Source organism: Glycine max, chromosome 4, assembly GCF_000004515.6.
Source record: "Glycine max cultivar Williams 82 chromosome 4, Glycine_max_v4.0, whole genome shotgun sequence".
NCBI lineage: Eukaryota > Viridiplantae > Streptophyta > Magnoliopsida > Fabales > Fabaceae > Glycine > Glycine max.
This window is the reverse complement of record NC_016091.4, coordinates 21,616,023-21,643,141: the sequence shown is the minus strand read 5'-3', so window position 1 is coordinate 21,643,141 and position 27,119 is coordinate 21,616,023. Positions and strand designations below refer to the sequence as shown.

Here is a 27,119-nt window from a genome sequence, read left to right as displayed (position 1 = left end):
CTGTCTACTATGATGAAGAGCCTCCACTGATTGCCATCTCTCCAGGACCACTATCCTCCGTAGAGTCTGCCTCAGATGCTGACATGACGTCCTCGGGAGAATCCACCTCAGGGAGTGGGTCCTCATCACCCTCTAGAAAGTCAAGAGCATCCACAGCAGGCTCAGGAGGTAGCTCCTCGGGATCCTCCTCAGGGTCTTCCTCGGATGACGTCACCTCGATCACTTGGACTGGCTCCACTAGACGGTATGGTGTAGGCGTGGGTAGTATCCACTCCATAGTACGCTGAAGCGTGCGCACGGGTTCATCTGGATGCACCAATGAAGTAGCCGTAAATCGAATCGTGCCCCGAAATCGGCACCTCGTGTTGCCTTCGAGGGTCTCCCAAGCTCCCTCTAGGCACTCCATCTCCACTCGATCATGGATTAGCTGCGCCGCAATCACGATCTACAAGAAAGAAAAGAAAGGGGTAGACTCTTTCACAAGAATCTAACTATGCCGCAACACAATGCGTCTCATAACCAGTACATGCAAGTAAAAGGGGTATCTTTAGGCTTTTCATCTCTGGTAATCGATTACACAGCCTTGGTAATCGATTACCAGAGGCCAAACTCGAATTACACAGCTTCAGGACATGAAAACTCGAAAAAGGCACTGTGTAATCGATTACACATACCTGGTAATCGATTACCAGTGACCTATTCCTCTGTGTAATCGATTACACAGACTGGTAATCGATTACCAGAGGCCTCCACAATCTTCCAGTTCCCTTTTTAAGCCTGGTAATCGATTACACCCCTTGGTAATCGATTACCAGAAGCTCTCCTAGCTTCCTGACCTCGTTTTCAAGCCTGGTAATCGATTACACCCCTTGGTAATCGATTACCAGAGACTATCTTAGCCTCCTGTCTTCATTTTTAAGCCTTGTAATCGATTACCCACCCTTGGTAATCGATTACCAAAGCCCATATCCCATATATCAATCAAAGTTCACAACTGGCCAGCCACCACACAAGCCTCCTTGCTTTGTGGTCTTTGTTCCTTTTATCTGTTGACTGCCAGGAGCTCGCCTGCTTAGGTACATCACAGGTTCTCACTAACTGACTATGCCCGGGTTGGGTCGGGATTGGTCAAGCTTGGTTTTGGGCAATAGCACCCCACCTGACGTCCCCAAGGTCTCCTGACCCCCGCGACATATCTCCAGGTACCACTCCGTGGTCAACGAATAAAAGCAGGAAGTTTCACCCTTCTACACTTCCTCATCTCAAGCTTGTAGGATTATGGGGTACCCATCACATGTGGAACTAGGTGGCGATCGGGCGATGGTGCACAACAAGTTTTCCACATCCACAAATCGCGCATAAACCCACCATCCCCTGTTGCCCACCTCCAACTGAGCTCACGTACTCCCACGTAGCCCATATCCTCGTTTCTCTCAACACCGGGTCCCCATCAATCCTCCCAAGCTTCCCCAACATCCAGGTAAATCAACATTCAAACAGCACAAACTATCACAGCCAAGAAAACAGGGCAAAGGCAGAAAACTCTGCCCAAAACACCAACAAAAATCACAGCTTTTCTCACTTAAAGACCCCAGTAACATTTCCTTTGTTCCAATTCGTTAACCGTTGGATCGACTAAAAACTTTTACTGGAAGTCTCTAGTACATAAGTCTGCATTTTGACCGTTGGGATCTACTAGCAAACATCCAGAACTCATTCTGTACTACTCTTTCCACAGCCAACCACCCACAAGCATTTCTCTGCACAAAGCCAAAATTCTGCTGCACCTATTTGACAGCAAAATTCTGCATAAGTGCAGATTTTCGAAAACTACTCTTGCCTTCATCCAATTTTTCCCAAATTGAATCCTACAAGTCCTAAATCATGTACCAAACATGTCTAAACCAAAGACAAGCTTTAAACCACAGCAACACAAAATCTAGGTACCCAAAACCCCTCAATTTAATGGATTTTCAAGGTTTGAGAAGTGAAATTGAGAATGGGGTAAATTTGAAGCAAACTCTCACCTCACACAAGTCTATAACATCAATTTAAACTTGTTCAAACTGGATTTACGTCTAAAATTTCACCGAATCAAAATTTGACTCCTCAACACCCAAATTTACCCTAGAAATGGCTCTTTGTTCATTTTGGTCATTTGTTTTTCTCTCTAGCACAGCCCAAACTTTCTCATAAGTCCTAAATGACATTTCAAACTAGGATTAACTCATTTTAACCTCCATTTACCACAGAATCCAGATTTAGCCTTTCAACTCTCAAAGCCTCACTCTTTTTCCACTCATAACACCACATTCTCACTTTCTAACCCTAGGTTAACTCTACCCTCCATCTCTAACAGTTTTCCATAAGCAATTTCAGCACATAAACATCACAAGCATCATCATAAAAACCCTAAAACAGAGTGGGTAAGCTTGACTCACCCAAACATGGCAAGTTCAACATGCTTTCAACAAATTTCTTCACAAATAACTATCATGGAGCAGAAAACTAGCAAAACTACCCATCATATCTCCCAAAACCCAATACCCACGAAATTCAAGAGAGAAAGAAGTTCACCCAAACCTGAAATTTCGAAGTCCCACACGTAGAGATGCGCTTCACGACTCTGAAAATGCCCTCCTTTCGCGAGTTGGAGCAGAAATGATGGCCAAAGGTTGGAGCTTTGTTGGAGCTTCAATGGAGAATGGAGGAGAAGGAAAAGCAACGTAAGGGAGAGGGAGAGAAAAGAGCTTTCTGAAAATTTGGGGCTGAGTGAGGAGAGAGAGAGTTGCTTTTTGGTTTTAAAAAAAAGCTTTTTCCTCTTTTCTTTTTATTTTATTTAAGCTATGCCACATGTCTCCATTTGAGTGGAGCAAAAAGGGCCCACTTTCTCTTTTGATTGTGACCCATACACAGCCACAGAAAGTGAGAAAATCTGACCTTTGAAACGCTAAAATCCTGCCTCGGTTTGTGTGCCGTTCCTCTGGTTCCAGTCCCTCGCATCTCTCTGCGCTCGTCGGGGCCAGTTTTCGAAAGTAGGCAATATATACATCAAAACGCTCAGAATAAAACCCCGAGCGTGGTTCAGAGGTTGGTTTTGTTAAATTTTAAGTCGCACGCAAACGATGATTTTTTAGACTAATTAATTAAGAATTAACCCATAACCTCCCAGTTATGGATTTCTCTTCCTTAATTAGCCTAACCCGCGTATCTTGCCCCCACTATTCCTACTTCTATCAAGAACATATATGCATATACACTGAATAATACTTCTATATATATATATATATATATATATATATATATATATATATATAATCATTCAAAATGCACCGTTTACAAAAATTCCGGGTAGAATTTTCCAGGATGTCACAAGATCCTCCTTTGCGCTAAGCGCGCTGAAGCTGCGCTTAGCGGTAGGTATGTGCTTAGCCCACTGTTGAGCTTAGCCCAACTGCTACATTTGCAATTCAAAACTTAGCCTCTTTTTTACCTGAAAATGTACAAATTTCATCATTAAATCCAATGGAAATGTTCTAGAGACAGCATTAACCAAAAAACAAGATTTATTTACAAAAATCACTACAAAATAACCACAAATTGGGGAACTATACAAGCTTTGGAAAATTATTTCTATACAAAAGTTTGTCGTATGAAGCGACTAACAAACTCCCCCAAATTTACAATTTTGCTTGTCCTCAAGCAAAGAAAGAACAGTTCACTTGTCCTCAAGTGACAAAGATAGTGGTCAATCAAAAGAAAATGGTATTTGATTCATCAAGGACATCAACCATATGAACTGAATATTATGGAATGCTTAAATCAATCACTTCTCACAAGCATGCAGCTTTTCAAAGATAGGAGCACAAGTATTAGAGTCACAGCTGAAATAAGCTAGTAAGCATGACAGAAATCAAGGAAGGATCATCAACCAAAACCTCACAGTCATTGTTTCACTCAAACTCAAGTGTTTAGGCTTATTCCATCATAAACAACCAACACATGTTTCAACCTTTGCATTTCATCTCATATCATACAGTAATGAACACACAAAAATGAATCCAAAGGACTTTCCAGGCTTCTAATGGGGTTAGGCTGCCAACAATTCATGGTTTTTCTGATATACCAAAACTTTTGTTTTGAGTCCTTGTCGCCAATCAAATGATGACATGATACTATCACAATCATCGATAATTATATAAAAATCAATTTATAAGGTTACACATCATCACTTAACTTCGACATCTAGTGCTATTTTTGTTGTTAATCAATGCATTTGGTGGTTATTCATTTACTATTTTTGCTAGCAATTATAATGTACATCAAATAAATATTTGAAATTATAACAAATACAAAGTAATATAATTATTTAAATATATAAAAGAATATGTGCATATTTGAAATTAAAATTGTAAGAAATATAATATTAAGAATGACATATGGTATTGTTTAAATAAAATTTTATCGAGAGATTTACTTCTCTCCCAAAATAAATTCTGATAGTATAACTAGCGTATTAAACTTGAATGAGAAATTTATATATTTATATTTAATTTTAGAGGAGACATCAAATTACATTCGTGTAACTTTGAAAACTATGACATAATTTTTGTAACTTGATATAGAATGTAATTTTTATTGATCCAACCGTTGAATAATAAGTATATATTACCAAGATTATCTATGTCAAATTTTGTCAAAATTAAACAATAACAAGAAGGTAATCAAATAATCAATATTTTATTATATTTTGAAATCTTTATATTACATCGATTTTAATCTATATGAACGAGGTAACAAATGATTTTGGATTAATATAAAATTTTGCATATATGATCTATGCGAAAGAACTTTCATTCCAACAATGAGTTATAAAAAAATATTATCCGTTAAAAGTTATAGAATGATGTAATAATTATCAAAGTTACACTGGTATAATTTGATCCCTTATATAAATACATATTTTACATTGTACATATAATTTTACACAGGTCGGTTTGGATTTTAAAATACTGGTGTTACAAACATCAATAGAGATAGTGGTTTGTGTGTGCTCACAGTCTTTGACAGAGATTAGTCACTACTTTTGATGTCGTTCATGGATTTTTTTTATCGATGTTATCTAGTTTTTTTATCAACATCATTTGAGGTTAATTTTTTGGTCGATGTCAGCTAGGATTTTTTGTCGACGTCAACTGATGATGTTTTTTGATCTACATCGGCCATGGCTATTTTTTTGCCGACATCTGCTACATTTTTTTACTAATGTTAGTCGAGGATATTTTTGCTGACGTTGCCTAGGGTTTTTTCATTCTACTTCAACTAAGGCTATTTTTTGTCTAACTGCAGCTAGAATTTTTTTAGCCAACGTCAGTTGGGAAAAGTTTTGGGTTGACATCGACTAAGGTTTTTTTGGCTGACATTGGTCAGTTATAATTTCGGTCAACATTAGCCAAAAAGTAGCCTAGCTGACGCCGACTAGAAATACCCTAGCCAATGTCTGTTGGAAAAAGCCTTGTTGGCATCAACTGAAAAAACCCTAGTCATTTTCGACAAAAAAGCACTGACCAACATTGGCCAAATAAACCCTAGTCGACATCTACCAAAAATAGTTATGGCCAATGTTGACCAATAAACATTGTTGGTTGACATCGGCCAAAACATAGCTCCAACATACATCGACTGAAACACAACTCTAGCCTACATTGGCCAAAAAATAGTCGCGGTAGACATCAACTACAAAGAACCCTAGCTGATGTCAATCAAAAAATAGCCTCAACCGATGTTAACCAAAAAGCTTCATTAGTCAACATTGTCCATAAAAACTCTGGACGACATTGATAATGAAACTAATTAATAATTTACACCTTAAGAGACTATTTTTACCATAATTTTTGGTTCCAAGACAGATTATTACAATTTTAGAGATTAAATTAATTGATATTTTATAATTTTCGGGACTATTTTACTATTCCATTAATTCCAAGAACCAATGTCAGCATGTTATAATATCAAGATCCAAATTGGAATTCACTCAAAAATAAATGTATTATAATATTATTAAGGGAAAAACTGAATTTATTCATGAAAAAAACCAGGTTGGTTTAGTATTATTAACATGTAATAACACACCAAAACATTCAAAATGCTTATAATGCTCAACGCACAGTCCGTGCTGTGTACTTTGTAAGCCCATCACAGTCTCAAAGTACCATTATGTGATCCACACGAATACAATTCGCAAAGACTGAAACAAAGGCCTTGAAAAACTTTTTCTCCCAAAACATGAAGCGTATCTGTTGTTGATAAGCATGGAGCCAGTACCTATATTTTGCCAGTTAAACCGCAATCTCATAATATGTCCCATTGGTTACCTCCCACTATTGTTTACCAATTTCCTTCGCCTTGTATATGTCGGCAATAAGAAGAAAAAGATGTTTACTTCTTTGGCCTTGTAAGGCGGGGGTGCTGTTCGCATATGCTTTTGTAATGTTGTCTGTCAAGAGTTATTATTACTACTTTTTGTAATGTTTTGGAGGTTGAGACTTAACACATTTTGTCTAAAGGTTTGTATTATGGTTCTATAAATAAACTCTTTTTTGGCTCTTCAAAAACAAAAAAAAAATGTTTACATGCATGCTGCCACAAAATACAATTACCACATCGATCCACCAGAATATTGCCATATAGTCCGTACATATAATAACTGCAATATACCTCTCCCATTTGTATCGGATGTACACAATGTGAACAAATCCAGTCATATATTGCATTCATGCGTTCACACTTGCGCAACCCACCCACAGCCATGAAATAAGTAATGTATTATAATGCTAACTCTTCAATCATATTCATACCAGCGCATCACATGCATATCTAGGAATAAACAATTACATCTGTTGCTCTTAATCAATCTTAATTGCCACATCTATCACTGAATGTAGTAACATTACTTTCCATTAATATAACAACAGGACAGCTATTATTTTAACTTGAAACCTACTATTTTTTAAGACGAATGGACTTAAAATTAAAGAGATTAGAAGAGAAGGACTTCAAACTCAACCTCCAAAACAAACCTATATTATAAAGAGCAACTTTAACCTATTTCACTCAAACATGCAGGACAGACACGTTGTATTCGACAATTGCAACACCAGCCTTAGCATCATGCACATGTGTCTTAAGCACAGAAGAACCCCTTGCATATTTGAAGATCCCACTACCCCCAACAATTGGCATTTCTTTAACACTCTGCAACATAGGGTTCCTCCCAAGAATGCTGAGGGTGCTGCCATTGTAAATGCCCTCAGTGAAGAACAAATTCGTTACCATGAGTATCGCAGGTTCATGTTGCGAAGCCTCAGCATATATTCCCTGACATCTTCCAACAAGCTTTGAAGTTGGACTTGGTCCTTCGGTTAGAGGGTCATCCATCATGTAAATAGTCCCAAAACCAGAAATGGACACCTTAGGAGGCTCAACAATTTTCATAGCAGTCGGGTGTTCCCCCATTTTGTTGTTATGGAAATAAAAGTGGAGTTGGGTGAGTCTTTCCACGGGTTTTGTGGATAGAGACATAGGAGACTCTTTTGCAAACACTTCACTATTTGCTGGTAAGGAACCTGACATGATAACCATGAAATGCAAGGAAAAAAGGAGACACACAAGTGAAGCCATATCGGTACAATTTTTAGGTATGTTAGCCAGTGGTTGCAAACAGCTATATATATAGGCTACCAGAAGATATAGGTACCTTGTGGTGGAAAACTTTATTAGTTACTTTAAGGCTGGATTTGTGCAGTACTTTTTTGGATGCTATATATAATGGTCGGATTCGAACCCAATCTTTATGGGATTGTTTTACGACAATTAACATAGGATAAAATGGAGATAAACAATTCCATCATACTGGTGCAATTCTTTTATGTACAACATGATAATTGTTACATTTATTAATTGCTTTGCACCAATCAGTTTTACACACTCGGTTAACATTTATCATTTCCTTTTATTTTTTTCTATTACATCATTATATATACTTCTCTTTTCCTTCATTCTGTTACCAAGGTTAATGTTGCATATTGTTCACGGGCATGAACTTTTCTAAATCCCTATCAAGGCATGCGCATGTGCTCTGTTCTTCTCTTTTGAAATTGGCCAATACTGCACTTAGGGTGGTCACGGGTGTGCTTAAAAAACAGAGATCCGGTGGTGCACATTTGGTGTTATGGTGCATATATAACTGGCTCAATGAGAAATCGAGTTGCCACCTATATCAGTCAATCAATGATAGCGGAGGTTCCAAAGCAAGCTTGGACCACATAGAAGACAAAAATGCCAAGGAAAACCTATAATCCAATCATATTTTCTGTGCTTCACTGGTTTTCTGATTTTCATACTAAATTAAGAGAGATTAAAATCCCTATGAAGTAGCAAGCTAAATTGTGTAGAGAATATTATTGCCATGTCAATTATGGTCTGCCATGTATTTTTTATTTAACATTTTATCTAAAATAGTTTAATAAATTGAGATTACTTGAAGCATATGATCATGATTTCTCATGAAGTGATTACTCATGCAAGTCAATGATCAATCACTACATTACTCATTGTTTCAGCTGGGTAAATATCGACTTTGCTTGTCAAGGACATTTGGGATGCAACTTAGCACGCATCGATCGACTTAAAAATAATAAGCTGATGACAAGTTCAAGAACAACATAAATCAAATATGCCTTAATAATAACCAACTTATGACAACTTTATGACAGCCCTCAGATGGGACCGTAACGCAAATACTTGTAATAAGACACGTGATTAATAGCGCCACGACAGCACCACTATAAATAGACACCATTTAATAACATAAGGACAACACTCTCATGATAAACCCAATTTGTAGTTTCACTCTCTTGTTCTCATGCTCACTCTCACCACTCTAACTCTCATCTGAAACCCTCTTGTAGCTCTCCCACTCAACAAAACCCTCCCGAGCCTCGCACACCCACTTATTGGAGTCCCTCTTCCTCACACCGCAGTACACCAGGTGGCACACCTCTCGACACCATTTCTTGGGATTGCTCGCCACCAAAAAATAATCCTCCCCCACCGGCACCGATGCTGCTATCGCAAAGCCGTCTCCGTTGTGGCTCTGCTTCCACTATGCCTTTTGTATTTGTCTCAAATCTACCATCGTCGTGGATTTGTCAATGTTGTTGCTCCTTCTCATGGACAAAAGCTATGTGACCTTTCTGCTCCATCTCACGGTTGTTAAAGGTGTAGATGAGGTCCTTGAGTTGAGTGTCACGGAGCTGGATGGTGCAGACCCGAGGACGAAGCTGATGGCGTTTATGAGGTTGGACTTGTCAATGTCATTGGGGCTGATGATGGCGGTGAAGTCATAGATGGGACTGATCAGTTGGAATCCCTTGTAGGAATTGAAATTGTAAATCATGCATGTTTTAATGATGCCAAATGCCAAAAAGAATTTACTTGATAATGGTTCTCATCATCAAAAGGGGGGAGAATGTGAATCATGCAGGTTTTAATGATACCAAAAATAATTTACTTGATAATGGTTGTCATCATCAAAAAAGGGGGAGAATGTGAATGTATGAATACAGGTTTTTAATGATGTCGAAGTATAATCAAATAAGATTGCTTCAAGAAACATTCAAGGTTAGCAAACAGGGATTGCTTCAAGATTAAATCAAGACCAAGAAAACAAAGATCAAGAAGAAAGCTAAGTCTTAGTCTATCTTTTGTTAAAAGAGTCTCTTAGTGATTGCAAAGGTTTGACCTCACAACATAGTTTTTAAATTGATTATAAAAAGGTTTTAAAATATTTTTAACATTTTCTGAAAAAGACATTTTTCCACTAGCAATCGATTACCAGGCATTGTAATCAATTATCAGAAGCAAAATTATTTTAAAAAGATTTTCTAGAAAGTTTGAAATTTGAAATTTGAAATTTGAAAATTTCAAAAAAACTTTTTGAAAAGACACGTCTCTTCAAAAACATTTTGAAAAGGCACAATGGTCCTATATATATGTGTGTCTGACTTTGAAAAGCAAGAGAGAGATTCTAAGATAACTTAATTGTCAAATGCTCTCTCAACAAATCTTGGGCAAACACTTGCAAATCTATTGAGAATTCATCTAGGAACTTCAAATTGTATTATCATCCCTAAAAGAGAGAAATTCCTCTAGGATCTTCAATTTGTATCATCCACTCTAAAGGAGAGAAATCTTTCTGTTCATCTCAGAAAGTCAGTTGTAATCAAGAGACTAGTTGTCTCTTGGATTGTGAGAATTGTAATCAAGAGACGGGTTGTATCTTAGAGAATCTTGAACACAAGGGTGAGGATACCAAGGTGTGTTCAAAGTCTGTAAAGGATTTACAGAGATAATGGAAAATCTCAAGTGGGTTGCTTGAGGACTGGACGTAGGCACGGGAAGTGGCCAAACCAGTATAAATTGAGTTTACATTTCTCTCTTCCCTTATCTCATTTATTTTATTGCAATCAATTTTATCTTAACGTTTAAAGAACATTGATTAGATTGATTGGTGCTTCTTCTTTTGCATTCTGAACCTATCATTTGAAAGGGGGTTAAAAGTTTGCTAGTGGGAAAATTTTGAAACTTAATTCACCCCCCTCTTAAGTTATTGAGGTCACTTGTCCAACAGAAATTCTCCATCTCGAGGTAGTGGATTTTTCCCAAGGAGAGTAGCTTTTGCAACGGATGTGAGTCTTTGTTTTGTTATTCGTGGCCTTTTGTTATTTGAAATTTCAAATGTGTTATGTGGATGGCGTGTCTTATAATGTTTTTCATTCGTAATGCAATAATAAAGGTCAATCTCAGCTGCACAAATGGAAATTCATGAAAACTTCATGTATGAGCTTCTTTTGTATTTGTATCGCTTTTTACAGGTTGGATAAAGCATTTTAATATTGTCAAGATAAACAAGGGTCAAAGTAAGCATATTGGATGCGTGGAACACAAGTGTTATTCTATATGTGATGACATCCTCGTAAGAACTCTACTTAGTATAGAGTACCCTCATATAGAAGAGAAATAAGAACGCTTTTTGCTTGAATCTTACATTGAAGACAATAAGATAGTTAAATGGTGCCTTAGCACACCTCATTGTTGGAATGCAATATAGGTCAAGGATGATGAACTATGTGAGGTAGAATGTTCATGTGGTGTACAATTTAGTTTTAGTTGTTTGTTAGAAGCGCACTCCCCTTGTTCATGTCTATGTAGGAGCTTTGGGCTAAGAAGTGTCAAGATGAATCAGAAATAGTTAATCGGATGACTGTTCATACAAAACAATCTCCAAGGTGAAAAAGATGATGGAACTCAAAAATTCAGAGGGAGGTGAATTGGTTTTTAAATTAAACTTAAAAAAATAGAGATTTGAAAAAACTTTTTTTTCCAAGGATCGTATCACAAAATTTTGTTAAAACCAATATCTAATCAATCACCCTTAACACAAAATCCTTTTGTTAAAGTTGTTTTTCAAAAAGACATTTTCTTTAAGCTTAGCAAATTGATTAAAAATACAATGAGAAAGAAAGATAAGGTCAAGAGCATATGTACAACAATTTTTATACTAGTTCACTCTCTATCTCTAGAGAAGCTACTTCAGTTATCTAATTCAATATGAATCGTATTTTCACCATGCACATAGAATTCTTACAAGTAATCACAGTCAATCTCAATTCTTCCTTAGAAAAAAGGACTAAGGTACCCAACCCTAGGGTCCCTTGAGAATACGAGCCTAAGAGACACCTACCCTTAGCCCAAACTAGAAAATCCTATTCTAGCATATATGCCTTCAAAAATTCATGCATATGCTAACATGTAAAACACATGAAAAAATGAGTCAGAGAGATACACAACCTGATCATTCACATGCAAGAACCTTTTCTTGTTTGAATGAATCTCTTCTTGATCTCATAAGAAACTCACTACTTACTTTATACCATGATAGCTTCAGAAAATGAAGTCTAGAAGATGTGAGTTGCACAAACTTATTCTTAGCACTTTTTCTTCTCTCTTAAAAGAGAGAACACAAGCTGGTTATTTATAGAGAAAATAGTTATAACTGCTTGTAATCGATTAAATAGCCAATGTAATTGATTATTTCGAAGAAGTAATCGATTATATTATCATTTCAATTGATTAAAGTGTTCTTCCCAACACCTGGAAAGCTTTCAAGAACTATGTAATTGATTAGATTCTTAATGCAATCGATTAAAGTGTTCTCGATCACTTCTGGAAACACTTTTAAGAACGAAATAATCAATTAGGATCACCTGGTAATCAATTAAAGCAGAGACTCGTGAAAAACCAGACATGGTCTCAACTAAATAGTGTAATCAATTACATATAACTGGTAATCGATTAAACCGAAACTAGAATATCTCTGCAAGCTACAAACATTTATGTAATCAATTATAAATGACTTTGTAATCAATTAAAACAAAGAGTTTTATGCACTGAAGAAGTTTCTAACTTTAGAAACAATCTTCCTAACTTTGCATGATGTACATATGAAAAGATAGAGACTAAGATGCAACAAACAATACAAGTTCCACTCATGGAGTTAGGCATGTAAAAAGACAAAACTTCTTCAAGCTCCAAAGCTTAGTTTTCACGTTGCTCCCCCTATCTCTAACAATCCCCCCGTTTTTGGCTTTGATGATTCCAAACTTGAATTTCCATTTGAGTGCATTTGGAGAGTCTTGAGAGTAGAGACTTCTCTTATTAAAACCTGAAAGTTTTCTGAAGACTAAGAAAAGTGTCAAATCATATCATCATCATCTAAGGTAGAGTTGTATAAGAACATATGTATGCAATGCACTACTTCTCCCTAATCCAATGCTAATGCAATGTTTCTCCCCTTTTTTTGGCACAACAAGGCCAAAAAGTCACTTCTACTCATAGAGTAAGAACAGATAAACACTAGCATTTCATTCATAGAAAAAAAAATCATTACAACTTAAACATTACAATCTTTATAAGAAAACATAACCACTTAATCAAACATCACATAACAAGTGATTAGAGGCACAGAGAAAAAATTAAACATAATCAGAAAGGACAACCAAATAACTAAAACAAGCACTTAAAACACAACTAAGCTTCATCCTTGTCAGGGTTAAGGAGGTTACTAAGGGTCAGCCTAGTCTCAATGTTTTTCAGCCGGGTAGTTATATTCTCCAATGAACTATGAACTTCACCTTAGTGCTCTTCATAGAGGTGAAGCATATCGTCCATCTTCTTAATCATAAGTGACTCAAAAGGACTCCATTGATGTGCAGGCTCTTGTGGAGCTTCAGCTTCAGCATCTTCTTCCATCCTGTCAATGTTTCCAGCTACAGGCTCTCCAACCATTATCCATTCATGATCAACAAACCTCATTCCAAGCTTCTTGAGATGCCTTTCGGTAATCTCACTAAAGGTTTTGGTAAAGTCCACAATCTCATTAGAGACATCAACATTGAAGTAGTAAATGAATCTTAAGACAAGCACAACATGAGGAAATTCATAACCTACCAGGCGATGACTCTTCAACATAATGTCTTCAATTAGCAATACCCAGTTCATCTTGATACCTAATTTCAGACCATAAACTATTTGTAGATCAGCATCTATTACCTAAGCATGATTGCTAGGCCTAGGTGTGAGAATATAGGTAATGAGGTAAACTAGTATTTTGTCCTCTGCAGGCAGTCCACCAACTCTTAAGCGATTCCTCAAGTTCCTAGTAGGGTCAAAAAGCATTCCCCTATAGGTTTGCATCTTGTTGTACCTGAAATAGATGATGGAGCTCACAAACCAAGAGGGGGTGAATTAGTTTCTAAATCAAAATAGACTTTTAAAAACTCAGAGTTAAAAAATCTTCTTTTTCAAGGATCGTATCACAAACTTTTAATAAACTAATATTTAATCAATCACCCTTTACACAAAATCCTTTATTAAAGTTATTTCTTCAAAAAGATATTTTTGTTAACCTTTCGTAAATTGATCAAGACCAAAATGAGAAAGAAAGATAAGATCAAGAGAAGAAGTGCACCAATTTTATACTGGTTCATTCTCTATATCTCTGGAGAAGCTAATCCAGTTATCTAATCCAACCTGAATTAGATTTTCACTAAGCATATAGAATTCTTACAAGCAATCTCAGTTCCTACCCCAAAAAAAGAGACTAAGGTACCCAACCCTAGGATCCTCTTTGAATAAGAGCCTAAGAGAAACCTACCCTTAGCCCAAACTAGAAAAACCTATTCTAGCATGCCTTGAGAAATTCATGCACAAACTAACAATGTGTAAACCACATGAAATTCATGCCTTCAGAATTCCACAACTCACTTTTCACAATATGATCTTCATAATCAAAGATTAAAAGTTGTGAGTCACACTATATCTTAGCACTTTTTCTCTTCTCTCTTTATCACTAACTTCAAGTCATACAAATTCACACTTAATTTTTCCACACATGAAGTAAGAACACAGGATGGCTATTTATAGAGAAAATAGTTATAACCTCCTGTAATCAATTAAATGTACAATGTAATCGATTATGTTGAAGAAGTAATCGATTATATTATCATTTCAATCGATTAAAGTGTTTTTTTCCAAAAACTAGAAAACTTTGAAGAATAATGTAATCGATTAGATTCTTGATGTAATCGATTAAAGTGTTTTTGATCACTTCAGAAACACTTTTAAGAGAGAAGTAATCGATTATATCACCTGCTAATCGATTAAAGTAGAGACTCCTGAAAAATCAATCATTGTCTCAAAGAGAACTTGTAATCAATTATGATAAGCTTCTAATTGATTAAACCGATACGAGAAACTTCTTTGCAACCTACAAACACTTGTGTAATCGATTACGATCGGTCTATAATTGATTAAAATAGAGAGTTTTAAACACATAAGAGATTTTCTTAGTTTAGAACCTTTCTTCTTACTCCTACATGATGATGCATGATGCACATATGAAATGATAAAGACTAAGATGCAACATACAATACAACAATCAATACAAATTTCACTCAAGAGAGTTGGACACACTATAAAAAAATGACCTATACCTATGGACAAAAAATGTCACTATAAATAAAAAATTCGTAGGTAAATATATGATAGACTTTGTCCTACGGACGTTTCTTCCGTCAACTTTGAGGGAGCGTGTAATGACGGCTAATTGTCTATCACTATAGGTTTTACCTACTATGTATAGTATGTAGGTAAAAGTCATTAACTTCTACTTACATTTTCTAACTGTAGGTAAAAGTCTTTAATTTGTACCTATCATCTTCAACTGTAGGTAAAAACCGTATAATAATAATAATAATAATAATAATAAATCTTCTAGCTATGCTCATTGTTATATTTTTTAATTATCATGTGGAAAATGAGATTTAAATTGGAAGAATATGTAAGTTATAAAAATAAAATAAAAAACAAGGAAAAATAAAAAAGAAAAACCCATGGTATCAAGATAAAAAAAATTGACAAATAAAAAACACTGATTTTAATTATCTCAATGATAATCACATTATAAAAATAATAAAAATTGAAATTCTTGCAATTACCCCTACCAAGTTTGAGGCTAGACTTTTATAATCATGCCTAATGGGCCAAAGGCTGGATTCTTCTTTCTAGGAGACTTTTGTTCCTACACGAGAAAGCATGGTGATGAAAAGCATGAAAATAGCAACAGCTAAAACGCATGATTTCTTATTTAAAACCGCACATTGTTGCAATAACTAATAAATTAAACACCCCTTCAAAGATTGGCAATTGAAGGATTACAAATTATGGCTTCTGAAGATTTCAGATGAGCAAAATAGTGCAAGTAACAAAATAAACAAGGTTTAATTGTATTTTTAGTCCTACTATAGATGTGTAGTTTTAGTCCCCTTATAGGTTTTTGAGCAAATACAACCCATCAAATTTCCAATAAATTTCTAACTAGTCTGACTATTTCAAATTATCCATTATAAGAAAGTTGAGGAGAATTAAATTAATTTAATGTTAAAAATAGAGGGACTTGATTTGCTCACACAAATTAAAACTTAAGAGACCAACATTGTACAAAGTCTAAATTAGAGGACCACAAGTGAAATTAAACAAATAAATAATATCATTGAGCAGCCTAGGGAGGATAAGAGGTTTTAATCTAGTTACACTATTAATATAAAAAAAATCGCCTCTAGTCATGAGACTTGAAAACCACCAAAAATAATAGCTCATATAAACTTAATTTTAGAAAACGGAACTGAAGAAAGGACAATAACTATAGACACGTGTTGGTATGAATGTCAAATTGATGACAGAGGCCATCCCCTTCTGATAATCTAGCATTTAAAGATCTGATTCAACATAAATATACCTTAATACTGGCCTATTACGTAAAATTGTATTGTAGGAATCAAGAAACCATTTGCAACATTATTGTGTGGAAATGAAAACATTATTAAACCAAACCCTTGAAAAAATGGTAGCAACACATAAAAGTCACCAACCAACCTGGACGATAAGTAATGGGATTTTTTCCTTAACTTCATGCACGATGTTGGCCTATGCTTCCACCGCTGCCTAAAATCAACATACACAAGCAATACAGTTAGAAAAATCACTGACTAGATAATGGACATGTGATGATAAATACACTTTAACCATGGCAAGTCCAACATACTCCAAGAGAAAAATCAAATAACAAGTAGAAGGAACTTGCATTTTTTTAATTTAAAATAAAGCAATTTTCTCATACAGTAACAAGTACAAGGAACTTGCATTTTTTATTTAAAATAAAACAATTTTCTCATACAGTAACAAGTAAAAGGAACTTGCATTTTTCAGCCATGGCTATTAACTCACATTTGCATTAATATTTGAGAAGAAAATACAATTAAGAGAAGTTGATCACCTGGAAGCCAACTAGAACACAATCACCAACGACCAAAAAGACGTTGAGTGCACGTTGCTCATGTATATCCTCCCACACAACATGCTCATCGGAAATGTGTAGGCCCACCATGAAAGTGAGAATCTGCAGAATCAAATCCAATATTTGTAAGAAAAATCAACATAACGGAATAATAGCCAATGATATAGATATAAAAATGTAGCTTACTTGAATCCTCTGAAAAGATTGACCCGAACAGCCTGAAAAAGCATATGAGACTAACAAGCAACTTGAATATTAAAATGATTGATTGTGTTAGGAAAAAGTTGTGCAAACTATATTAGCCTGGCCCATTTTTTTAGACAATGAAAACTTTGAAAAAACAATGGTTATGCATATTTAAAGTACAAGTGTTACAAAAGCTTACTAGTGAGATATTTAGGAACATGGCAGTGAAATAGAAAATTCGTGATTCATAATGAAAAGAACCTTGAATCTTAGCCCATGCCATAGCAGCAACACTAGATGGCGCCACAAAAAGAAAGAACACTGGATGGAGGTCTTTTGGGATGGCCTTATTTGTTGGAAGCATCTGGGAGAGAGTTACAAATAACACCATGTAGTGAGCAAGCCCAAGAGCAAAGAAGAAAATAGGACTTTCTTTTAGGCTCATCTGAGATTGGTTGGATTGGCCACCTTTGAGAGCATTCTTTGGCCCTTAAACATCCACTTTCCATATATCTTGAGCTTAAGGCAGAACAATGGAATCATGAGAATGTACCAAACTACATGATGCAGGTCTTTGGCAACTGATGGGGGAACTCCAAGAGCTAGGAACAAAAGGGCTATCCATGTGGCAAAAAAGATGTTAACATGAACTGGATCATGGTACTCACGACGAACTGCTTCAAAATAGAGAATTATTTTGAAGAGATAGGTGGTGAAAACAATGGCAACAATAGCAATAGAGATTAACCATAGGATGAAATTCATTTTAGGGGTTATGTGAAGAAATTCAGTGCAAGGAGACGTGGCCAATGCTTTCTAAAGAATTGCTTGACTGCTAACTCCAAGACAAATACCAAAAGATGAAACTGGAAACCGAAGAAGAAATGGCAACTACTTGTCCTGAGGAAGAACCATCTCTTCTAAAGACTTCTGAAGGAGTAAATCAAAATAATAAAATACATTAGACCAAACACCAATGGTTAACTTCAAACAAATAAGAGCATTAGGACACAATGATTAACTTATTTTAACAAAATATGACTACAGTTAAATTGGTAGATGGTAATGACATACCTTAGGAGTTTGTAATTGTGGACCTTCAAATGTTTTGAAGAACAAATCAACAGGTAAAGGCTTATTAGTGTTGCTTAAGCTATTATCGTCTTCTACACTTTCTGTATGTACCCTTCCACTCATAACTGATAAGTGTCACCAAAGTTTACTGGACCATGTTTTAAGAAAGCCAATCCTCTTATCATTCAAGTTTTTTATGCTTTCATGATTGGTAAAATTGATAGTGTTTGTTGCCTCAGGGTGCACACTGCCATTGGACATTGATTGTGATGGCAATGGTGGCTTTGAGTCTATAGTAGTAGATTGAGAAGAGAAATCATTTTCACCACTATAGAGAACTCTTATGGTGTTATCCAGCTGAACCTCTTCACAAGAGAATGGTATGTTGACAGATACTGAATGCTTATTTTGATGATTAATCACTGCATGTTCATCACCTTGGCTTCTTGCTAAGATTGTTTCACCAAAATGGATGTTGTTTAATACTAAAAGTTTTAAATAGTTTAATCAAATCTTTCTTACAAATATTGGATTATAATATTATCTCGTTCTTCATGTATATCCTCTCATACTATTCGATCTGCAACGGAATCAACATTAAAAAAATCCTCTATACATAATCTCAAAATAATAAAATAATGACAGATCTTGCTCTTCCAAAACAGCCTAAGACAACACCATTAAATGTGAATTCCAAAAGAAAGCAAAGATCCCTACAGTAACGAAAGAAGAAGCATGAAATCGAACGTAGAACTGAGATCTTGCAAGGAATGAAACACAAATACAAAATTAAGGCTTCACCGACACAACATGAGAGGGCATAAAGCATGGAATTTGGATTTGAGGAAGCAAAGACAAACCTAAATCGAGTCCAGAAAGAGCATTCAGGTGAAACTCGATTTGATTTCCAACTGTGGTAACGGATTCAAAGTGGCTCAATATAGAGACACGAGCGCGAGTGCGAATTTCAAAGACAGCGATTCCATTCAGATTCGTTCCTTCCTCCTTCATATCAACGTAAATGGAATTGGAGTTTAAATTCGTAGAGAGAGAGAGAGGAGTGCATTTTTATATGGTTTTATTATTTTTCAAAATAATTATTTTAATATGTTAAAATAATTATGTTAATACAAGAAAAAGAGGAAGAATAACTTATGTTCTTGAGTATCTTATCAACTTTTTAAAAATAATTATTTTAATATAGATTTGTTTTATGAGATTTTACTTGCAACCTTTTTAAAATAATTATTTTAATATGGATTTGTTTTATGGGATTTTACCTACACTATGTATTTACAAGTAGAAACTTTTTAAACTTTATCTACACCAATGGACTGTAGGTGCAAATTTTATAGGATTTTATCAACACCAAATAATCGTAGGTATACATTTTTAAAATTTTTACCAACACTAAGTATTTATAAGTAAAAGTTATTTTGAGTTTTACCTACACCAAATAATAGTAGGTATAAATCTTTGAATTTTACCAATGACAAACAATTGTAGGTATAAGTATTTTTTAACTTTTACCTACAATAATTTATATTTGTAGGCAAAAGTTTTCGTAGGCATATGTCATTTTTCTTGTAGTAACATATAAAAGACAAAACTTCTTCAAGATTCAAGGCTAAGTCTTCATGTTGCTCCCCCTATCTCTAACAGTACCCATAAGGAGTTTCATCAAACTTGCGGACTCCTCCCATGTCCAGACCGACTACTTCTTTCCACACAGTAGCATCAATGACCATATCTACTTCATTGACAGTAAAGAAGATGTTACCTTCAAGGTCAACACACGCACAAGTGTAGAAAACCTTGACTAGCTCTGGATAAAAAGTTCATTTCATCTACACTAGCTTTGACAGTCTTTGTGCTTCCAGCAAATTAGGAAAGTTGAACCCTTGTTGAGAGAACCATTCCAAGTCCAAGTACTTGGGGATCCTCATGTTTTTTACAACATATATCATCTTGTAGTCATTCTTCTTGCTTTCATTTGTGAACCATGTGTCTAAATGGTTAGTAGCTGCATGTGAGCATTCACCTTGCTTCCTCTTGGAAGTTTTTGCTTTCTTTTGTGCTCTTGATGAATTGATCGCCATCTTGAAGAGGAGACAAAGAGTTTGAGAGCAGAAGATTCTTGGGTTCAAAAAGGGGTGGTAAAAAGAGGTTTTAAAGGAGGTGTTCGTGTGATTTGTGGACAGGGTAAGGTTGGCTTATAAAAAGAGACTAAGGCGTTATGGTTGGCCGAGGTGGGTGGCGGGAGTAAATGTAGTTATAATGGTGGTTGATGAGGTGAAGACCAAGAGATGTAATGGATTACATACAAAAAACACGCAAGTAATAGATTAAAATTGCATAGTAATCGATTAAATTGACCCTTGTTTTCACCCAAAACCAAAAGTTGATATAAGTAATCGATTAAAATGCAAGTGTAACCAATTAAATATGCCAAAAAAAACTCCCCCTTAGGCTTTTGTAATCCATTAAAACGTAAGTTAATCGATTAAAATAGAACACAAAGCCAAAAAGAAGCCATAAACCATAGCATGTAATCGATTAAAACAAGGTCGTAATTGATTACAATAGAGCACAACACCAAAAAAGACTGTAAGACAAAACATGTAATCGATTAAAATGATGCAATGATCGATTACAACAAAAAAACCTTAAACCAAAGAGCCACAAAAGCATGTATGGTAATCGATTAAAGCAAGAATGTTTCAGAAGTTGGTAACCACACAAAAACATTGTAATCGATTAACACAAGAAGGTAATCGGTTAAAATAGTGAAAAACACGAAATAACAAAGTAAAACACATATTTTTTTTTAAAAAAATCAATCACATATCAACATACTAAGACATTAAAGAAAATGACAGACATAGAGAGCATATATATACAAGCTACATGTTTTAAAAGCATAACATCATTCAATACTAGATCCATCTAAGATACCTAGTTCATTCCTAATAAAGAAGAGCCTATCTCTAGCAAGAGGTTTAGTAAAGATGTCAGCTAGTTGATGTTCATTATCAACAAACTCAATGCTGCAATCACCATTTGATACATGATCTCTAAGAAAATGATGTCTAATCTCCATATGTTTGGTTTTAGAATGCATGACAGGATTTTTAGATAGATTAATAGCACTTGTGCTATCACATTTCAAGGGAATGTGATCAAGGATTACTCCAAAGTCTTCTAGTTGTTGTTTCATCCAGAGACTTTGAGCACAACAACTTCTAGTTGCAATATATTTTGCTTCTGTAGTGGATAGTGCTACACATGCCTCATTATTGTAATTCCAAGATATAAGAAAGCTTCCTAAGAGATGGCATGTCCCACTTGTGATTTTCCTATCTAGCTTGCATCCTACAAAGTCAAAATCTAAAAAGCCAATTAGATTTAAGGAGGTACCTTTGGGATACCATAAACCAACATTGGTTGTGCCCTTAAGGTACTTAATGATCCTTTTAAAAATTGTTAAAGTGAGATTCCTTATGGTAAGCTTGATACCTTGCACACAAGCAAACACTAAGCATAATATCTGGTTGACTTGTAGTTAAGTAAAGAAGTGAACCAATCATACCTCTATACTTTGACTCATCCATTGATTTACCGTTTTCATCTAAGTCAAGATAAGTCGATGTTGTCATTGGTGTTGATGCTTCTTGGCACTTTTTCATGTTGAATTTCTTAATTAGTTATGTACAATATTTTGTTTGACATAGGAAGGTTCCATGTTTCATTTGCTTGACTTGAAGTCCAAGGAAGAAGTTCAATTCTCCCATCATAGACATCTCAAATTCTTTCTGCATTAGTACCGGAAAATTCCATACACAAAGTTTCATTAGTAGCACCAAAGATTATATCATCAACATAAATTTGCACAATGAACAACTCATTTTTTAATCTCTTGATAAACAACGTTTTGTCAACTTGACATCTTGCAAAAATTGTTCAATTAAGAAATTGCTCAATCTTCTGTACCAACAACTAGGTGTTTGTCTCAAACCATACAAAATCTTTTTCATCTTGTAAGCATGATTAGGTTGTTTGAAGTCTACAAAACCAGGAGGCTGGTCTACATATATCTCTTCTTCAATGTATCCATTGAGAAAAGCACTCTTCATATCCATTTGGTATAACCTAAAATCCATAATACATGCAAAAGCAAGCAGTAGCCTAATGGCTTCCAACCTTGCAATAGGTGCATAGGTTTCATCATAGTCAATGCCTTCCTCCTGGTTGTATCCTTTTGCAACCAATCTAGCCTTGTTCCTTACTATAATGCCTCATTCATCAAGCTTATTTTGAAACACCCATTTGGTTCTAATTGACTTGTGAGAGGCAGGTTTAGGAACTAAATCCCTCACTTTATTCCTTTTAAATTGATTTAATTCTTCATGCATAGCCAGCAACCAATGCTCATCATACAAAGCTTCATCTATGTTTCTTGGTTCAATATGAAAAACACAAGCCATGTTATTGCATAAAATCTTGAGTCTAGAGTGAGTAGATACTCCCTTTGATATTTCACCAATAACTTTCTTCAATGAGAGGTCTCTTTGAGTTCTCCATTCTCTTGGGAGGTCTTTAGGAGGTGTGGCAGTGATTTCTTTGCTTTGTTAAAGCTCTTTAACTTTGGATTCATCTTCAAGTGCAATGCCCTTATCCTGAAAACCTCCATCTTCATCTTCCAAAGAGTTTTCTTGAACAATAGAGTTAGTTTCATCACACACAACATTTACAGATTCTTCCACACACAAAGTTCTCCTATTAAACACTCTATATGCTTTGCTTTGCAATGAATAACCAAGAAAAATAGCCTCATCGACTTTCGCATCAAATTTGTCAAGGGATTTTTTTCCATTGTTTACAACAAAACATTTACATTGAAAAACCCTTAAATGAGATATATTTGGTTTTCTTCCTTTGTAAAGCTCATAAGGAGTCTTCTTTAGTACTAGTCTTACAAGAATTCTATTTAAAGTATAGCAAATAGTACTCACAGCATCAACCCAAAAGTACTTTGGTAGCTATGTTTCATTTAGAAGAGTTCTAACTCTTTCTTCAAGGAATCTATTTTTCTTTTTCACAAAACCATTTTGTTGAGGTGCTCTTGGGGTGGAAAAATTATGGTGAATTCCATTTTTACACAAAACTTTTCAAAATAATCATTTTGAAATTCACCTCCATGATCACTTCTAATTGAAACAATATTAAGACCTTTCTCATTTTGAATAATTTTGGCAAGTTTTCGAAAAGAATCAAAAGCTTCATTTTTTGTTTTCAAAAACAAAGTCTAAGTGAACCTTGAATAATTATCTACAATTACTAAGCCATAATATTTGCCACCTGAATTCATAGTTCTCAAAGGTTCAAATAAATCTATATGAAGTAGTTTAAGGGGTTTTTAAGTAGAAAAAATGTTTTTACTTTGAAAAGAGTTTTTAACTTGTTTCCCCTTTTGACATGCTTCACACAATTCATGTTTTTCAAACTTGAGTTTCAGAATACCAATTACTAAGTCCTTTTTAACTAGATGATTGAGATGATGCATGTTTATATAGGCAGCCCTACGATGCCATAACCCCGAATCATCAATCTTACATACCAAACAACTAAGTTCATGAAATGATGCATGTTCAATATTCAACATATAGATATTACCAATTCTTTTACCTATGTGAACAACCTCACCAGATATAGCTTCACAAATGAAACAACAATTTTTGTTGAATTCAATTTTGAAGCCTCTGTCACATAGTTGACTTATGCTCAAGAGATTGTGCTTAAGTCCATTAACATGAAGAACATTTTTTTATTTATGTCTTGTGTTGATTTCCAATGTTTCCTTCTCCCATAATTCTTCCCTTATTATTGTCTCCAAAAGTGACATATCCTCCTTCCTTTGACACAAAGTCAGTAAGTCTAGACTTGTCACCCATCATGTGCATAGAATAGCCATTATCCAACTACCATAGTGAGTCATTTGCTTTCAGGCACACCTGCTAGACAAAATCAATTAGAGAGAGGTGGTACCCAATTGAGGTTGGGTCCAATGAGGTTAATTTCCACAATTAAATCTTTAGGAATCCAAACACATTTTCCTCTAGGAATGTCAAATCTCCTAACATAGCATTTATAAGATGTCTACCCTATTTTCATGCAATAATGACAAGTCTTTGTTTTAGGCTTAGAATTCATTACGTTTTTCTTTTTGGAGGTTTTGTTTGGGTTCACCTTTTTGGAGGATGCAAACTTGGTTTTCTTAGAAAAGGTAGTTTGCTTGTTATACCCTAAATCAATCTTATCGATAGTATGCTTTTGCACATTGAGCAAGTGACTAAGATCACTCTTGCCTTTGTTCATTTTTCTAAAAATATCTTTAAGATAGGAAAGCATAGTTTGCAACTTCATACGTTCTTCACAGTGATCCTTTTTTAAATTTTCAAACAATTTGCAAAGATTGGTAATCATCTGTATTAAGAGAAGTAGAAGCATAAACACAACCAGTGGCTTTATAGCTTGAAACAAGTTTTTCATTTTCTTGCCTCAATTTATCCAACTCACTTTTTGTTGAAGCCAATTTAGTGATATGCAATTTTAAATCACTTCTCAGCTTATTGTTTGAAATAGCAAGCATTTGCGCTTCTTCATGCGTTTCATTAAATGCTTCTAAAACTTCTTAAAATTCAAAATTTACCTCAATTTCTTCAATGGTTGAGGAGTCATCCATTGAATCTGCCATCAAGGACACATTTGAAACTTCTTCTTCACTAGAAGAATCAGAGGATGTGGATGCATTGTCTTCCATAGCTATGTAGGCCTTTTACTATTTTCTATCCTTCTTTCCTTTCTTTTCAGCAAATTGTTTTCTAAGGTAGATAGGACATTCAGATTTGATATGCCCTTGCTTCCCACATTCAAAGCATGTGAAGGTGTTGTTGTTGCTTTCTATCTTCTTTGAAGGTTTAGAGAATTTTCTATCTTTGGATCTTATGAGAAATTTTCCAAACTTCTTCACCATCAAGCTTAAATTCTCTGCATCATCATCATCACTATATATTTCTTTGCAATCTTCCTTTGAAGAACTAACTTTGAGTGCAATTCTTTTTCTCTTCTTTTCTATTTCTTCTACATGATATTGTTGAATCAACTCATGTTCATATGCAAGAAATTTTTCGAATAGAGCTTCCACCGATATTGATGCCAAGTCCTTGGAATCCTTGATCGTTGTGATCTTTGGCTCCCAAGTTCTTTTAAGACAATTGAGGATTTGATGTTTAGGTCATCATCTTCAAATGTTTTTCCAAGACCAAGAAGGTGATTCACAGTATGAGTAAATCTTGTTTGAAGTTCTGAAATGGTTTTTCCATTCTTCATTTGAAAAGCTTCATATTCGAATACAAGAGTGTGCTTTCTTGCTCTTCTTACATTTGTGGTGCCTTCATGAGCGACTTCAAGCATTTTCCATATTTCCTTTGCACTTTTGCACCTTGCAATACAAAAAAATCATTAGAAGATAAACCAGAAGTTAAAATGTTTTTAGCTTTTTTATCATCTTGCACTTTTCTTTTCTCATCATCTTTCATCTCATCTCATTCTTTAGGCACCAATTTACCATTCACTTCTTTAGTAGGTATAAAAGGTCCCTTAACAATAGCATTTCATGCACCGGGATCAATTGACTGAATAAATATTTTCATTCATTTTTGCCAAGACGAAAAAAATGTTCTCCCTCAAACAATGGAGGTCGCTTGAGAAAGGCATCATCTTTGAAAGTGATTTGTTTAGAGCCCGTTTTAGAAAAACTGTGATCTTGAAAAGAAAAACAATGGTGTTTAAATCAAAATTTAAAAATAATGGTGTTTAAATCAAACTTTAAAAAACAATAGAGTTTTGAAAAGAAAAAATTTCTTTTCCAAGGATCGTATCACAAACTTTTGTTAAAACCAATATCTAATCAATCACCCTTAACACAAAATCCTTTTGTTAAAGTTGTTTTTCAAAAAGATATTTTCTTTAAGCTTAGCAAATTGATTAAAAATACAATGAGAAAGAAAGATAAGGTCAAGAGCAGATGTACAACAATTTTTATACTAGTTCACTCTATATATCTAGAGAAGCTACTTCAATTATCTAATTTAATCTTAATCGGATTTTCACCATGCAAATGGAATTCCTACAAGCAATCACAATCAATCTTAGTTCCTCCCCAGAAAAAAAGACTAAGGTACTCAACCCTAGGGTTCTTTGTGAATAAAAGCCTAAGAGACACCTACCCTTAGCCCAAACTAGAAAAACTTATTCTAGCCTGCCTTCAGAAATTCAAGCATATGACTACAAAAAAAAAAAGCATATTTCCAACGGCAGAAATTTGTCGAAAACGTCAAAAATCCATCGGTAATTCAAAATTTCCGACGGATTTCCAACAAACCAAAAATCGTCGGAAAAATGGTTGTAGGAAATTTTAACCGACGAATTTTTTTCTACCCGTCAGAAATTTCCGATGAACTGTATCTATCGAATATTTCCATCAAAAATCCTTTTTTATAAAAAAAAATATTTCAATTGTTTTTCTTTTTTATCATTGATAATTTAGCAATTATTTTATGTATTTATATTATTTAGCGTAAAAATTTGGATTAATACATACATGTAATTAACGAAATAGTGAAATTGATAAATCCCAAACAAAGAGTAAAATAGATCATTAAGTAAAATTGAAAACAAATGTAAAATAAAAACAAAATGTAATATGTCAATGGTGATTGTCAATAGTAATTTTGTGTTGCTAGGTTAATAATCAAAATAGTCATCAGGAGAGTGCCTTTGTTGATCCTTGCGTATGCTGCATGAAGCTGTCATTTCCACCACA

At 34.8% G+C, this 27,119-nt stretch overlaps 1 protein-coding gene and 1 pseudogene across 1 annotated transcript; both read right to left on the bottom strand.

Annotated features, from left to right (window-relative positions):
- Positions 1 to 6,921: 6,921 nt before the first annotated feature.
- On the bottom strand, positions 6,922 to 7,771 carry LOC100305909 (dirigent-like protein). The gene has a single exon (NM_001251654.3). The coding sequence runs from the start codon at positions 7,678 to 7,680 to the stop codon at positions 7,114 to 7,116; it is 567 nt and encodes a 188-aa protein (NP_001238583.2). The 5' UTR covers positions 7,681 to 7,771; the 3' UTR covers positions 6,922 to 7,113.
- Positions 7,772 to 16,565: 8,794 nt separating this feature from the next.
- Positions 16,566 to 25,055, bottom strand: LOC106798514 (S-type anion channel SLAH3-like; annotated as a pseudogene).
- Between the last annotated feature and the right edge of the window lie 2,064 nt (positions 25,056 to 27,119).

What these genes read in the sequence shown, in the direction of transcription:
- LOC100305909 (NM_001251654.3), bottom strand. Translation starts at nt 7,680, where the DNA reads ATGGCTTCACTTGTGTGTCTCCTTTTTTCCTTGCATTTCATGGTTATC.